Genomic DNA, 15,644 nt, shown 5'->3' on the forward strand with positions numbered 1-15,644 from the left:
AATTTGAGGTTTTTGTATCCATGTTATTGAAACACCTTTGAAGATGATTTAATTATATTTATTGTGTTGCTATCACAGAGTATGACAGAAGGTGACGTCCTGGAGTCTCTGTCAGCAGACTTTACCCAAAGCTCCTCCGCCCCAATTTCAAAATGCTCAGCTCCAACTTCTCACTCTGCTGCTCCGCCATCCATGCAGAAGGAGGTATGGCTTCAATCTTAAACCGTTAAGGGACGGCAGCTGGAGGACTCACCTCCATTATCCTGCTGGGTGGGACGGCACTCGTGATTCCATTCTTAACCATTCACTCATCACTAGAGAATCATCTGCATTGCTTCTACACCATTATTTTCTGGGATCCCCCAAAGATCACCATCTTGGCTCCCTCATATTTCTCTTCTACATGTTGGCCCATAGCGATATCATCGGGAATCAGTAGGAAGTTCCACATTAGCACTGATGACGCCCGGCTATACATCACCACTATCTCTCTTGTTTCCTTGTCTCTCAATTGCCATGTTACTTATCAGATACCCAGTACTAGATGGGCAGAAATTTCCTCCCATTAAATATTGCATTGAGTGAAGACATTGGGTAGAATTTTGCCCTTGGTGGGCGTGCGGGCCCCACCGGCTCGGCGGCGGGCGGACAGCTGACCCCCGCCACCAAAACGGGGCCCGCTGCCATTTGGAGTGGGCAGGCCAATTAAGGCCTGCCCGACAGGAAGTACTATGCGCTTCATGTGCGGGGGGGGGGAGGGAATCCCCAACTGTCAAAGTGCGCACTGCTCCCTGAGACCAAGGGCTGTCTCAGGGAGATTACTGACAGGTAAAGAAACACCAAAAATGGAAAAATATTAAAATTATAAACATTTCCCCCACCTCTGACAATGCCACACGAGATGGGACATGTTAACATTAACTTTATGAAACTTATTAAAAACGGACATGAAACCTCATCTCGCCATTGGATGAGGTTTCATGGATTATCAGAAGCCCGCTGGGTCTCCTGGCCTGCCCGCCAACCTTAAGGTTGGACGGGCTGGTCTTTAATTGGCCATTGACAGGTCAGTGGGTGGACAGCTGATTTCGCTGTCCGCCTGCCTTCCTGAAAATTTAAAGGGACCGGGATGACGTCGGGGGTTTCTCCCGACGTCATCCCGCGTCATTTTCCTTTTGGCGAGTGGGCCCTGGCAACTGTCTGAAGCTGAACCAGACAGTTCATGAGCTTGATATTGTATCTGGCCCCAAAATGGACTTCCAAACACTAAAAGCACCTACTTCCACCTCTGTAATATCAAAGGACTCCTCCCATGCCTCAACTCATCTGCTGCAGAAAGCCTCATCCATGACGTTGTTACCTCTATACTTGATAATTCCACTGCTTTCCTGGCTGGCCTCAGGACTGCCCCTCTCCATTAATGTCAGATTATCCAAACCTCTCCTGGCTGTGTCCTAACACTCAGCAAGCCCCAATTGCCAAACCACATCCTGTGCTACCCAACCTATATTGGCTGAAACAAAAACAAAAACAGAATTACCTGGAAAAACTCAGCAGGTCTGGCAGCATCGGTGGAGAAGAAAAGAGTTGACGTTTCAAGTCCAATGACCCTTCAACAGAATCGAGTGTAGTTAGAAGAGGGGTGAAATATAAGCTGGTTTAAGGTGGGGGGTGGGGTGGGGAGAGAGAAGTTGAGAGTGGGGTGGTTGTAGGGACAAGCAAGCAGTGATAGGAGCAGATAATCAAAAGATGTCACAGACAAAAGGATCAAAGAGGTGTTGAAGGTGGTGATATTATCTAAGAAAATGTGCTAATTAAGAATGGATGGCAGGACACTCAAGGTACAGCTCTAGTGGAGGTGGGGTGGAAAGATTGACAAGGTATTAGTTGTAGATTTAAAAATAATGGAAATAGGTGGGACAAGAAAAATCTATATAAATTATTGAAAAAAACAAAAGGGAGGGGGAAGAAATGGGGTGGGGATGGGGGGAGGGAGTTTAAGATCTAAAGTTGTTGAATTCAATATTCAGCCCGGAAGGCTGTAAAGTGCCTAGTCGGAAGATGAGGTGCTGTTCCTCCAGTTTGCGTTGGGCTTCACTGGAACAATGCAGCAAGCCAAGGACAGACATGTGGGCAAGGGAGCAGGGTGGAGTGTTAAAATGGCAAGCGACAGGGAGGTTTGGGTCTTTCTTGCGGACAGACCGCAGGTGTTCTGCAAAGCGGTCGCCCAGTTTGCATTTGGTCTCTCCAATGTAGAGGAGACCGCATTGGGAGCAACGAATGCAGTAGACTAAGTTAGGGGAAATGCAAGTGAAATGCTGCTTCACTTGAAAGGAGTGTTTGGGCCCTTGGACGGTGAGGAGAGAGGAAGTGAAGGGGCAGGTGTTGCATCTTCTGCATGGGCATGGGGAGGTGCCATAGGTGGGGGTTGAGGAGTAGGGGGTGATGGAGGAGTGAACCAGGGTGTCCCGGAGGGAACGATCCCTACAGAATGCCGCCAGGTGGGGTGAAGGGAAGATGTGTTTGGTGGTGGCATCATGCTGGAGTTGGCGGAAATGGCGGAGGATGATCCTTTGAATGCGGAGGCTGGTGGGGTGATAAGTGAGCACAAGGGGGACACTATCATGTTTCTGGGAGGGAGGAGAAGGCGTGAGGGTGGATGCGCGGGAGATGGGCCGGACACGGTTGAGGGCCCTGTCGATGCTGCCAGACCTGCTGAGTTTTTCCAGGTAATTCTGTTTTTGTTTTTGTTTTGGATTTCCAGCATCCGCAGTAGTTTTTTGTTTTTATCTCTATATTGGCTGAAGTCTGGCATGTGTCAATTTTAAAATTTTCATCCTTGTTTTGAAATCCGTCTAGCTTTGCTGCTCTTCTTTAACCTCCTTCAGTCCTATTAATCTCCAGAATTGTTGCGCTTATCCAATTCTGGCCTCCTGTGCATCTCCATTTTTATCTATCAATTGTCAGCTGTGCGTTTAACTGCCTATGTCTTAAGATCTGAAATTCCCTCTGTAAACCTGTCCACACCTCTACTTCTCTCCCTCCTTTAAGCTCCTTACAATCTGCCTCTGTAACCATTTGTCTGAATATCTTCTAATGTGGCTCACTATCAAATTCAGTTCCATACCTTTCCTGTGAAGCAGCTTGTGATGTTTTATTGTGTTAAAGGTGGTATATAAATGCAAAATACTGTTGGTGTTGTAAATTAGGAATTCTTCGGTTCTGTCTCTGTTTCTGGCTTTGTAATCTGATTGGTCACAGGTAATCAACAATAGTAATAGTTAACCAGGGACCAATAAGGAAAGAAAAAGAGTAGATTTTGTCTTTGTGTGTTAGTGCGAAATGGATGGTAGGGAATCGGAAGCCCATTTTCCATCCTTCACAGCTTCTATTTCCTTTGAATTCAATGGAAATTTAAAAAAGTAGAAACAACAGAATGTACTGCTTAAATTTTGCTTTAACCCTCAGGGCAGACATTCCTCCATGTCACTTCCACCCCACTTTGTCTTCTAAGACATCTCCGAGACCAAAAATTAACTGGGAACAGCCTCCAATTAGCTTGATGATGCCAGCACTGTCAGTTCATCGGGAGAGGGGCAGAGCAGGAAGCAAATAACCACATACTGTCCCTCACATATTTGCCAAATACAATCACAGCCATTGAACTGTGATTGCATTCATCCAGTCCCCTTGCAGTTCTAACCCTAGCATAGGTCAAAGGGAGCTAGGTTGAATAGGACAAGCAATCGCATGCAGCAGTACAACTGGATGTCGGACACCCATCTTGTCCAAACGTTGGGAGCTCTGGATTCCAACAGACCCAATCACCTAAAGCTGGGGCCAATGAAGTAACGTTTGAAAATAACATTTCCACATTTTGGAGTCCCGTTTGCTTCACTACCCTGAATTGCTTTCCCACAGCAGTGCCCAATCCTCATTTTTTGCAGGCCAGAACACCCCTTGTGACTGTACATATCTAATTTAAGCCCTTAAGAAAGGTAATAGTAATGGTTCTGGAAAGCCAAAAGGAAACAAGTGAACCTGAAGGAACTGACAAAGGATCATCCAGCTGAAATGTTAACTCTGTTTTTCTCTTGCACTTGTAGCATTTCCTGTTCTTGTTTCAGATTTCCAACATCCACAGTATTTTGCTCTTGTGTTAGTGTTTAATTCACTGCCCCTTCTCTTCCAGGAATTCCCACCATGCAGTTCTGCTCTTCTCTCCGATGAGAATTCCATTTGTCTCTTTTACCTCGTTCATCTTCATTGCATTGTGTTTCCCTTCTTGTGTTTGCTCAGGTATCCACTAAAACTCACTTTCACAGCCACATTTTCTGCCTCAGCAACTGTCTTCGGTACCAATTTACTCCACGTGGAATCCAACTGAAATTCTCCCCCTCGTGTTTTGAAAAATGTTTCGACAAGGGATCAGTGTTAACTCTTTCTCTCCTCCTGGTGCTGCCAGAACTCCTGAGTATTTCCAACATTTTCTGTTTATGTAACGTTTGTAATGTTCTTTTCTTTCTTGTAAAGGCACCTCTGAAAGCTTCAACAGCTGCCCCTGTTTCTGTGGGTAAAAGTGATGCTAAGGTAAGTGAAAAAATAAGAGCGAAATGTGCTATGTACGGCGGCTGCCAGTGATAGCAGAGGAGCTGCACAAACAGATCATTCTAGGAAACCATCATAGTTCATTCATCAAATACCTTTCAGATGTTATCACAGAACAGTTCTTAATTGCACCATCCTAATCTTCAATTTTCAGGTTCCAAAAATTCAGCCACAAGGACAATCCTGTCCCACACTTCCAGAAGCAGATCTGATGCTGTACAACACTTCTAGCCTTTCATTACCACAACCTTTTGATCTTTATGTTCACCATGCTTCCCTACGTGTTCCAAACATGCTAATTCACAAGAACAGATTTTAAATTCACCAATCAGTGATTGTAGAAACTAAAGTCAAACTTAACCTACTTCACACTCTGTGTTGAGCTCCCTTCAGGACAAGGAAGAATTAACATTACCAGTTAAGTGAATGCAGCAGTTGCCCTTTATTTTTTATTGTCTTTTATTTTTGAAGGGTGAAGATCCATTTGACCTACTTGCAGGAACACTTCCATCAGAAGCACCGGACAATTCAGCTCCAAAATACACTGGTCCTGCGGTGAAGGTACAAATGAGAATTGTCTTCAGATACTTGCAGTCTTTGAATAAGATTCTTTTTATTGTGTCGCAAGTTGGTCCATTTATTTGCGGAGTTCATTTGAAAATAGTCTGTTGATAACGCTATCCATTCCCCAGTCCAGTAACAGCAACTTGCATTGATATAGTAGATATGATGGCCCGTGTGCTTTTTGTGGGTTAAAAAAAAATGTTTTACGTTGGGGTGATGGCCCCTTTAAGAGCTGGGTTTCTCTGAAATAATCCTTATGAAAACATATGGCTTCCATGCAGTAACTGATCATGTGATCAAGTTGTCTGTGAGATAAACAATAGAAAAAGGTTCACAAAAAGTTAATTATAGGGTGACTAGATTGTGGGGGTGGCTCTGGTCTCAAGCAAGGTTTTTAGTTCAGAATAATCTGGCTGCAGAATGGGAAATATCTCTTTCAAGCGGACTTCATTTGAAATTCCATGTGCTGGCTAAAATAGTTTAAAACTCTTGTTAACTGAAGGACTCCTAACAGCTAGTTGTACTTCTAGAGATTGTCATGCTGAGAAGAGAGAGAATTCTAGATACAAGTCTCCAGATTTAAAGAACATTAGAACCAGGAGAGTTCTGACCCAAGGTGGCTGCACTTAAGATGATAGCGACATCTGCGTTGAACGGGAAGTGTGCAATCATGGATTGGTTGGTGGAAATTTAAAAGGGAAAACCTTGCTGGGAGTAAGTGGAAGGCCCAAGAGATCTCAAACCTATATACAAATCTTTGAAGCAGTACTCAGACCAAGTGATTAATCTTCCAATTTTAAATAATTATCAGACTTGAACCTTGGGGATGTGAGTCAAATAGGTGTGGAAGAAAATTTGAGTTAATAAGTTTGGTTTAGAGAATAAGTGTTCTTTGTATATTTAATATCTTTAACATAACCAACTAGATAAGATAGAGTGCAGTTATTAGGATTTGTGTTCTTTGATTTTTATTTAGTAAAGCTCTTTTGTTTTAAACCGTCAACCTTGGAGCTTCGTCCTTTTAGTAAATACTTGAAATTTTGGATTCTTAAAAAAATGTTACTGGTCCCTACTGAGATCATAACACAGGCTTAATGTATTAATCCTTAGCATTTCACAGCAACATTATCAAACAAAATTTGCTGCTGAGAAATACAGGGCAATGTTAGGACAAGTGACCAAAAACTTAGGGCAGAATTTTGCCCTCGATGGGCGGGCGGGCCCCACCGGCTCGGTGGTGGGTGGTCAGCTGATCGCCGCCGCCGAAATGGGCCCCACCACCATTTTGAGTGGGCGGGCCACCCGACGGGAAGTGCTATGCGTCCCCTGTGTGGTGGGAGGAGGGATTCCCCAACTGTCAAAGTGCTGTCTCAGGAAGAGCGCTGAAAGTTTTATAAACATCAAAAATAGAAAAATAAAAAAATTATTCACACAATGTCACACAAGATGGGACATGTTAATAAATATCACATAAACTTTATTAAAGTTTTTTAAAACAAACATGAAACCTCATCCCGCCAGTGGATGAGGTTTCATGTTTTCTCAGAAGCCCGCTGGGGCTCCTGGCCTGCCCGCCAGCCTTAAGGTTGGACGGGCAGGGCCTTTAATTGTCTTAATTGTCCTGTCAATGGCCTCAATTGGGCATTGACAGGTCGGCGGGCGCACAGCTGATTTTGCTGAATATTTAAATGGACCGCGGTGATGTCGGGGGTTACCCCTGACCTCATCCCGTGTCATTTTCGCGTCGGCGAGTGGGCCCCGTCCCCAATTCGCCGACGGAAAAATCCTGGCCGTAGAGTTTGATTTTGCAGAGTGGTTTAAAGGAGGGGGAAGAGGTGGAGAGACTGAGAGGCTTAGGGAGTCAACACCAGAGCTTTCTCGGACAACTGCTTCAGGCTTTTACAGGCAGCTTTTTCAGAGCCTTGAATAATTTCCCACCTCACTTGACTCACTGAACTCCATTATCATTTAAATAAAAGCAAAATACTGCAGATGTAGGAAATCTGAAATAAAAGCAGAAAATGCTGGAAAAGTCAGGAGGCCTGGCAGCATCTGTGGAGAGTGAAACAGAGCTAATGGACTCAAAACATTAATCCTGTTCCTCTCCACAGATGCTTCCGGACCTGCTGAGTTTTTCCAGCATTTTCTGGAATACCATCATTGAGTGATTTAATTCTCATATTTTCAGGAATCAGATGTTACTAAGAAGAAGGCTGAACGAGTGGGAGAAACTGAAGGATCTATACCGCCTGATTACAGACTTAAAGAGCAACCTGATCCTAAGGTACGGTCCAATGATGAATTTGAAACAAGCCAATAAGTTGCATTTTCTAAAAAATATCTGTGCACAGAGCATGGAGTAAAATGTCTAAAATGGTCTCTCAAAAATGATATTTTAATTATATTTATGTTACTGATTTTCCAGTTGACTTCAATTTTATATAATTCTGATCACCTTAATAAAATCTGCAAAATTGTTTGTTATAACAGGATAAAGGTAAAGTGGTCTCTTCCTCCACTGGTCCAGGAGCAAAGCCAAAAGTCACAGAGAAGGTAAAGCTGTTTTTTCACTCTTGTAAGACAATTTGATTCCCTGTAGTGAAACTCTTCACAGCAACATCCCATAAGTCAGTGATTCTCATTATCTTATTATATTAATGATGGTTGTGGAAGTTTAAAGGATATCACTTCACTCAATGCCAGGGCTGGGATCAGCAGTCATACTCTAGCTATTGCCCAAGATTGGAGGACCCCACACTCACAGAAACAAAAATAGTGAATGTGTTTGGCCTTCCTCCTAGACCTGAATTTTTCAGTCGGCGTTCGGGGCGGGCCAGGCCGACACACCGATGTATAAAATGACATGCGATGACATTGGGCGTGCGTTCTGGCGTCGTCGCACTGTCTTGTGATGTTTTATTCGGCAGGCACGCGCTGGAGTCGGCTGCGCACCTGCCAATGTTTAAATGGCCTATTAAGGCCATTAAGGAAGTGATTCATGTAATTGTTAACGCTGCCCGTCCAACCTTAAGGTTGGCCAAGCGGCCTTCACGTTTTTTAGGAAACCTCATCCCGAGCGGGAGGAGGTTTCCTAAAGCTTATATTAATTAAATTTTAAAATTCTCTGAAATATAAAAACATGCCTCATCTCATGAGGGGACATGTTTAAATAAACTTTTAATCCATTTATCGAATAATTTCAGAAGCACTTCAATTTCCCTGAGGCAGGCAGTGAAATAGTGCATGATGACGTTGGGCGAGTGTCCCGACGTCATCAGTACACGCGATATTTCAGTCAGCGGTTGCATGCGAGAGTCGGCAGTGCACTTGCTGACAATTCAGAGGGCCATTAAGCCCATTAATCAATCAATTCATTACAAAGAATTTTTCCCTGCCCATCCAACCATATGGTTAGTGGTGGGCGAATAGGCCAAGCGGCCTTTGGATCTTTAAGGAAACCTCATCGATGGGTGAGATGAGGTTTCCAATGTTAACTAAAAATAAAAATCTTCACGACTCATTTTCAACATGTCCTTGCTCATGTGTCAGAGTCACAACAGGGGACATGTTTTCGATTCTTTTGATAATTTTATTTTTAATGTGAAAAATCTTCAGCTCCCTGAGGCAGCTCTGTGCCTTCAAGGAGCTTTCACTGAGCGCATCCCCTCGCATGCCTGTGCAGACATCCGCACTCACCCTCCTCCCCCGCCACCCAGGCCAGCCATCATGAAATTGCGGCCGGGCCCGATCGCGGGCAGCGGGCTGTTGCACAGCTACTCCTGGGCCCACCCAATGAGGGGAAAATCCTGCCCATAAAAATACTTGGAAGATGAAGAATGTCATGGAAGTGAAAAGGACATTTGCCTCATTGAAACCTCACTCCCATCACTTTTCCAAGGCTCCAGAGCTTTTTCTTGCTCCTTGTTTAATGATCAGAGGAAAAAAAACTGAAAATATTAGAGAATCAACACAATTTTTCACAAGTTCCAGTTTCCAATCATATAAACTTAATTATTAAACTTAGCTCTATTTCGAGAAGAAAGCATCTTGTTATAGCTCTTTCATGCAGATGCACTCAGTTACTAACAATAATTATTATATATTTGCACATTGGCTCTCTGATTTCCAATGTCAAGATGATATTTTGTGGAAACATGGGGCAGAATGTTTCCGTCAGCAAGCTAGGGGCGGGGCCCACTCGCCGATGCGAAAATGATGCGGGATGATGTCGGGGGAGGAACTCCGACGTTATCCCACCCCATTTAAATATTCAGGAAGATGGGCTGACAGCGAAATCAGCCGTCCGCCCGCCGACCTGTCAAAGGCCAATTGAGGCCATTGACAGGATCATTAAACCAATTAAAGGCCCTTCCCGTCCAACCTTAAGGCTGGCAGGCAGGCCAGGAGCCCCAGCGGGCTTCTGAAAAAACATGAAACCTCATCCACCGGCGGGATGAGGTTTCATGTCAGTTCTTTAAAAAGTTTAATAAAGTTTTTGTGATATTTATTAACATGTCCCATCTCGTGTGACATTGTCACATGAGGGGGACATGTTAATAATTTTTTTATTCTATTTTTGAAGTTTGAAACACTGTCTGTGATCTCCCTGAGACAGCACTTAGTCTCAGGGAGATGTGCGCTCTTTCGCACGCATGCGCGAAAGAGCACACTCTGACAGTTGGGGAATCCCTCTCCCCACTGCGCAGGAAGCGCATAGCGCTTCCCATTGGGTGGCCTGTTGGGTGGGCCTTAATTGGCCTGCCCACTTAAAATGGCGGCAGTGATCGGCTGCCTGCCCGCCCATCAAGGGCAAAATTCTGCCCATAATGTGCAGGTCTAACTGAGCTTGCAGAAGGACAGAACAGAGAGGTGATCCATAATTCTCCCTTTCATGTTCCAGACGTGGGACTTGCAGACATCACCACCCATCCTTCCAAAGGGTAACATTGGTATGTGAGAACTTTAAGGCTGTGAAGGAAAATTGTGCTGTCAATGACTATTGCTGCAGTGATTTTTAAAAAAATTTGTACTTCGTTACTGAAGATTTGAAGCCTTTAAATCCATGTTCTTGAAATACCTTCTGAGATGGTTTAACTATATTTATTGTGTTGTTAACACAGAGTATGACAGAAGGTGACGTCCTGGAGTCTCTGTCAGCAGACTTTACCCAAAGCTCCTCCGCTCCAATTTCAAAATGCTCAGCTCCAACTTCTCACTCTGCTGCTCCGCCGTCTGTGCAAAAACAGGTATGGCTTCAATCTTAAACTGTTAGACCCTGCAAGAGGAGAATCCTCTCCTGTATTATCCTGCTGGGTGGGATGGCACTCACATGATTCCAGTCTTAACGGTCCATTCGTCACTAGAGAATCAGCTGCAAGGCCTTCTCTTGCTGCTTCTACACCATTATTTTCTGGGGTGCCCCGAGATCACCATCTTGGCTCCCTCATATTTCTCTTCTACATGTTGGCCCACGGCAACATCATCAGGAATCAGTAGGAGGTTCCACATTTACACTGATGACACCCGGCTCTTAGTCCCAGAGGACTGGAAAATCACTAATGTAACCCCCCTGTTTAAGAAGGGAGTGAGGCAAAAGACGGGAAAATACAGGCCGATTAGCCTGACGTCGGTCGTTGGTAAGATTTTAGAGTCCATTATTAAGGATGAGATTTCAGAATACTTGGAAGTGCATGGTAAAATAGGGCAAAATCAGCATGGTTTCATCAAGGGGAGGTCATGCCTGACAAATCTGTTAGAATTCTTTGAGGAGGTAACGAGTAGGTTAGACAAAGGCGGGCCAACGGATGCAGAAGAGGCAGAGAGTGGGGATAAGGGGGTCCTTCTCAGGATGGCAGCCGGTGACTCGTGGAGTTCCGCAGGAGTCAGTGTTGGGACCACAACTTTTCACTTAATACATTAATGATCTAGATGAAGGAACTGAGGGCATCCTGGCTAAGTTTGCAGATGATACAAAGATAGGTGGAGGAACAGGTAGTATTGAGGAGGCAGGGAGGCTGCAGAAGGATTTGGACAGGTTAGGAGAATGGGCAAAGAAGTGGCAGATGGAATATAGTGTGGGGAAGTGTGAGGTCATGCACTTTGGTAGGAAGAATAGAGGCATAGACTATTTTCTAACTGGGGAGAGAATTCAGAAATCTGAAGTGCAAATGGACTTGGGAGTCCTAGTCCAGGATTCTCTTAAGATTAACTTGCAGGTTGAGTCGGTAGTTAGGAAGGCAAATGCAATGTTGGCATTTATTTTGAGAGGACTAGAATATAAAAGCAGGGGTGTGCTGCTGAGGCTTTATAAGGCTCTGGTCAGACCACATTTAGAATATTGTGAGCAATTTTGGGCTCCGTATCTCAGGAAGGATGTTCTGGCCCTTGAGAGGGTCCAGAGGAGGTTCACGAGAACGATCCCAGGAATGAAAGGCTTAACATATGAGGAACGTTTGAGGACTCTGGGTCTATACTCGATGGAGTTTAGAAGGATGAGGGGGGATCTGATTGAAACTTACAGAATACTGAAAGGCCTGGATAGAGTGGACGTAGGGAAGATGTTTCCATTAGTAGGAGAGACTAGGACCCAAGGGCACAGCCTCAGAGTAAAGGGAAAACCTTTTAGAACAGAGATGAGGAGAAACTTCTTTAGCCAGAGAGTGGTGAATCTATGGAATTCATTGCCACAGAAGGCTGTGGAGGCCAGGTCATTGGGTGTATTTAAGACCGCGATAGATAGGTTCTTGATTAATAAGGGGATCAAAGGTTACGGGGAGAAGGTGGGAGAATGGGGTTGAGAAACTTATCAGCCATGATTGAATGGCAGAGCAAACTCGATGGGCCGAATGGCCTAATTTCTGCTCCTGTGTCTTATGGTCTACATCACCACTATCTCTCTCGTTTCCTTGTCTCTTAATTGCCATGTTACTTATCAGACACCCAGTACTAGAGGGGCAGAAATTTCCTCCCATTAAATATTGCATTGAGTGAAACCATTGTCTTCAGTCCCTGCCAGAAACTCTGTTCCCTAGGCATCAACTCCATCCCTCTCCCTGGCAACTGTCTGAAGCTGAACCAGACAGTTCATGGGCTTGATATTGTATCTGGTCCCAAGATGGATTTCCAAACACTAAAAGCACTTACTTCCACCTCTGTAATATCAAAGGACTCCTCCCATGCCTCAACTCATCTGCCGCAGAAAGCCTCATCCATGACGTTGTTACCTCTATACTTGATAATTCCACTGCTTTCCTGGCTGGCCTCGGGACTGCCCCTCTCCATTAATGTCAGATTATCCAAACCTCTCCTGGTTGTGTCCTAACACTCAGCAAGCCCCAATTGCCAAACCACATCCTGTGCTTCCCAACCTATATTGGCTGAAGTCTGGCATGTGTCAATTTTAAAATTTTCATCCTTGTTTTGAAATCCATCAATTGATTTGTCGCTCTTCTTTAACCTCCTTCAGTCTTATTAATCTCCAGAATTGTTGCGCTTATCCAATTCTGGCCTCCTGTGTATCTCCATTTTTATCTATCATTGTCAGCTGTGCGTTTAACTGCCTATGTCTTAAGAACTGAAATTCCCTCTGTAAACCTGTCCACACCTCTACTTCTCTCCCGCCTTTAAGCTCCTTACAATCTGCCTCTGTAACCATTTGTCTGAATATCTTCTAATGTGGCTCACTGTCAGATTCAGCTCCATACCTTTCCTGTGAAGCAGCTTGTGATGTTTTATTGTGTTAAAGGTGGTATATAAATGCAAAATACTGTTGGTGTTGTAAATTAGGAATTCTTCGGTTCACTCCCTGTTTCTGGCTTTGTAATCTGATTGGCACGGGTAATCACATAACATGATAGCAATAATTAACCAGGGGATGATAAGAAACCAAACAGTGTAGATGTTGCCTTTGTGTGATAACGCAAAATGGATGGTAGGGAATCAGAAGCCTATTTTACACCTTTCACAACTTTTATTTCCTTTAAATTCAATAGAAATAAAAAAAACATTTAGTAGAAGCAGCAAAATATATTGTTTAAATTTTGCTTTAACCCTCAGGTCACTTAAAATTTCTCATACATCTCTGAGGTCAAAAATTAACTAGGAACAGCCTCCAACTAGATTCATAACAGCCGCACTGTCAGTTCATCAGGAGAGGGTAAAATAATGACATGCTTACTATTCCTCTTGCATTGCTAAATACAATTGCAGCAATTAAAATGTGATTGCACCCATCCAGTTACCTTCCAGTTCTACCTTTGGCACATATATTATAGACAGTACTTCCCAAACTATTTTCCAATGTGACCCCATTTTAATATTTGAAAATTATTGTGACCCCCAGGTGCCAACAAAAACAGCAGTAAAGTAGCATAGTAACATCCCGTATATAATTATTAAAATTTGCCTATTATAGATCACCAATTAATGCATCATCTAAATATGAAAATTTGCATTTTTAAAGTACTTGGTAAAAATGTTATTTTATGTACTCATGTCTGTTTCAGACGAGCTCTCCATATTGCCTGGTGACACATGGCTTAGTGAAGCTCTTCCCCCCCCCCCCCACTTAACCCTCCCCGACACACACACACACACACACAAACACACACACACACTTCTTTCTCACTGCGTATAAACACACACCCCACTAGCCTCTCTTCCCAAACTCTTCCCACACAATCATTTGCTCAGGGGCCCCTCTTCCTAACACCCCTCCCCCAACACACCCGTTCTCAAGGCAGCCCATTTTCTCCCCCATGACCGCCCCTCCCACTCACATTTAGTTTAATTGCCAGTGCCTGTGAAGCAAAATCACTATCCTGGGATAAGGAGCCTGTACAACAGGCAGACAGGAGCAAAGATACCATAAAGTTTGAGGCCATCACTGCCCTTCCCTGCTCGGCTGCATACACCTCTTGGTTTTTCCCAATCTCAGTTGATGACTGAGTTACACTTATCTGCTTTGGCTGTGCCAGACCAGTGCACAAACATCCTGTGCTCACTTGAACTAGCCGCTAAAAATGTTTTCTAAACTTAAAGAGCACTTTGGGCTTGTTGTCTTCCCCATGCTGTTTGGTGGAATTGACCAAGTGGGTCCAGGGCTGTCCCACCAGGGTCTCCAGATTGGGTTGTCTACTCTTTATAGTCACCATTGCTGCTTGAAGAAGGGGCAGCTTGTGACCCAAAATATGAACATGACCCCCGACTCTCAGTTTAGGAAGCCTTGTTATAAGGAATTAGCTTGAATAGCATTGGACAAGCAATCACCAGCAGATAAGCTGGATGGCAGCCACCCACCTCCCTCAATGCTCAAGGAGCTCTGGCCTCTGCCAGTCCCATTCAGCTCCTATGATCGGGGCCAATGGAGTAACGTTTGAAAATACCATTTCCACATTTTGGAATCCCATTCGCTTCACTACACTGGGTTGTTTTCCTACAGCGGTGCCCAATCCTCACTTTTTACAGGCCAGAACCCCCCTTGTGGCTTGTACATATCTCATTTATGTCCTTAAGAACGCTAGTGGAAATGGTTCTTGAAAGCCAGAAACAAACAAGTAAAACTGAAGGAACTGACGAAGGATCATCCACCTGAAATGTTAACTCAGTTTTTCTCTCCACAGATGCTGCCAGACATGCACTTGCAGCATTTCCTGTTCTTGTTTCAGATTCACAGCATCCACAGTATTTTGCTCTTGTGTTAGTGTTTAATTCACTGCCCCTTCTCTTCCAGGAATTCCCATCATGCAGAGGTTTCGCTCTTCTCTCCGATGAGAATTCCATTTGTCTCTATTACCTCGTTCATCTTCATTGCATTGTGTTTCCCTTCTTGTGTTTGCTCAGGTATCCACTAAAACTCACTTTCACAGCCCCATTTTCTGCCTCAGCAACTGTCTTCGGTGCCAATTTACTCCACGTGGAATCCAACTGAAATTCTCCCCCTCGTGTTTTGAAAATTGTTCTGACAAGGGATCATAGACCTGAAACGTGAATTCTGTTTCTTTTTCCACAGATAATGACAGGCCTGCTGAGTATTTCCAGCATTTTCTTTGTAATTACAATTGTAATGTTCTTTCTTGCAAAGGCACCTCTGAAAGCTTCAACGGCTACCTCAATTTCTGCGAGTAAAAGAGATGCTAAGGTAAGCCAAAAACAGAGTGAAGTGCAAAATGTGTGGTAGCTGCCGATGACAGCAGGGGCATTGCACAAAGAAATCAGTTTAAGATGCCTTCGCACATCATTCACCTTTCAGATATCATCACAGAGCAGTTCTTAGCTCCATTATCCCAGTTTGTAATTCTAATGTTCTAGAAATGTCTGCAAGCATAATCCACTCTCTCAATTCCAGAAGCAGATCTGATGCAATACAAAGCGTCCAAACATCCTCACAATCCTTCGATTTTTGTTTGCACCATGCTTCTCCCCATTTGTACAAAACAAATTAATTAACAAGATTCTAAATTCACAAATCGGTG

The 15,644-nt window shown here is 44.0% G+C and overlaps 1 protein-coding gene across 8 annotated transcripts in view; it reads left to right on the top strand.

The window, feature by feature from the left end:
- cast (calpastatin) overlaps positions 1-15,644 on the top strand; it is a 247,581-nt gene that overhangs the window by 159,963 nt on the left and 71,974 nt on the right. For all 8 annotated transcript variants that reach the window (XM_078565537.1, XM_078565609.1, XM_078565567.1 and 5 more), the window contains 7 exons: positions 79-204; positions 4,534-4,590; positions 5,080-5,169; positions 7,361-7,456; positions 7,663-7,725; positions 10,293-10,418; positions 15,182-15,310. In XM_078565537.1, the coding sequence (XP_078421663.1) occupies positions 79-204; positions 4,534-4,590; positions 5,080-5,169; positions 7,361-7,456; positions 7,663-7,725; positions 10,293-10,418; positions 15,182-15,310 (687 nt within the window). The remainder of the gene's footprint in view (positions 1-78; positions 205-4,533; positions 4,591-5,079; positions 5,170-7,360; positions 7,457-7,662; positions 7,726-10,292; positions 10,419-15,181; positions 15,311-15,644) is intronic.

This window comes from Cetorhinus maximus, chromosome 2 (genome assembly GCF_964194155.1).
Source record: "Cetorhinus maximus chromosome 2, sCetMax3.hap1.1, whole genome shotgun sequence".
NCBI classification, from domain to species: domain Eukaryota; kingdom Metazoa; phylum Chordata; class Chondrichthyes; order Lamniformes; family Cetorhinidae; genus Cetorhinus; species Cetorhinus maximus.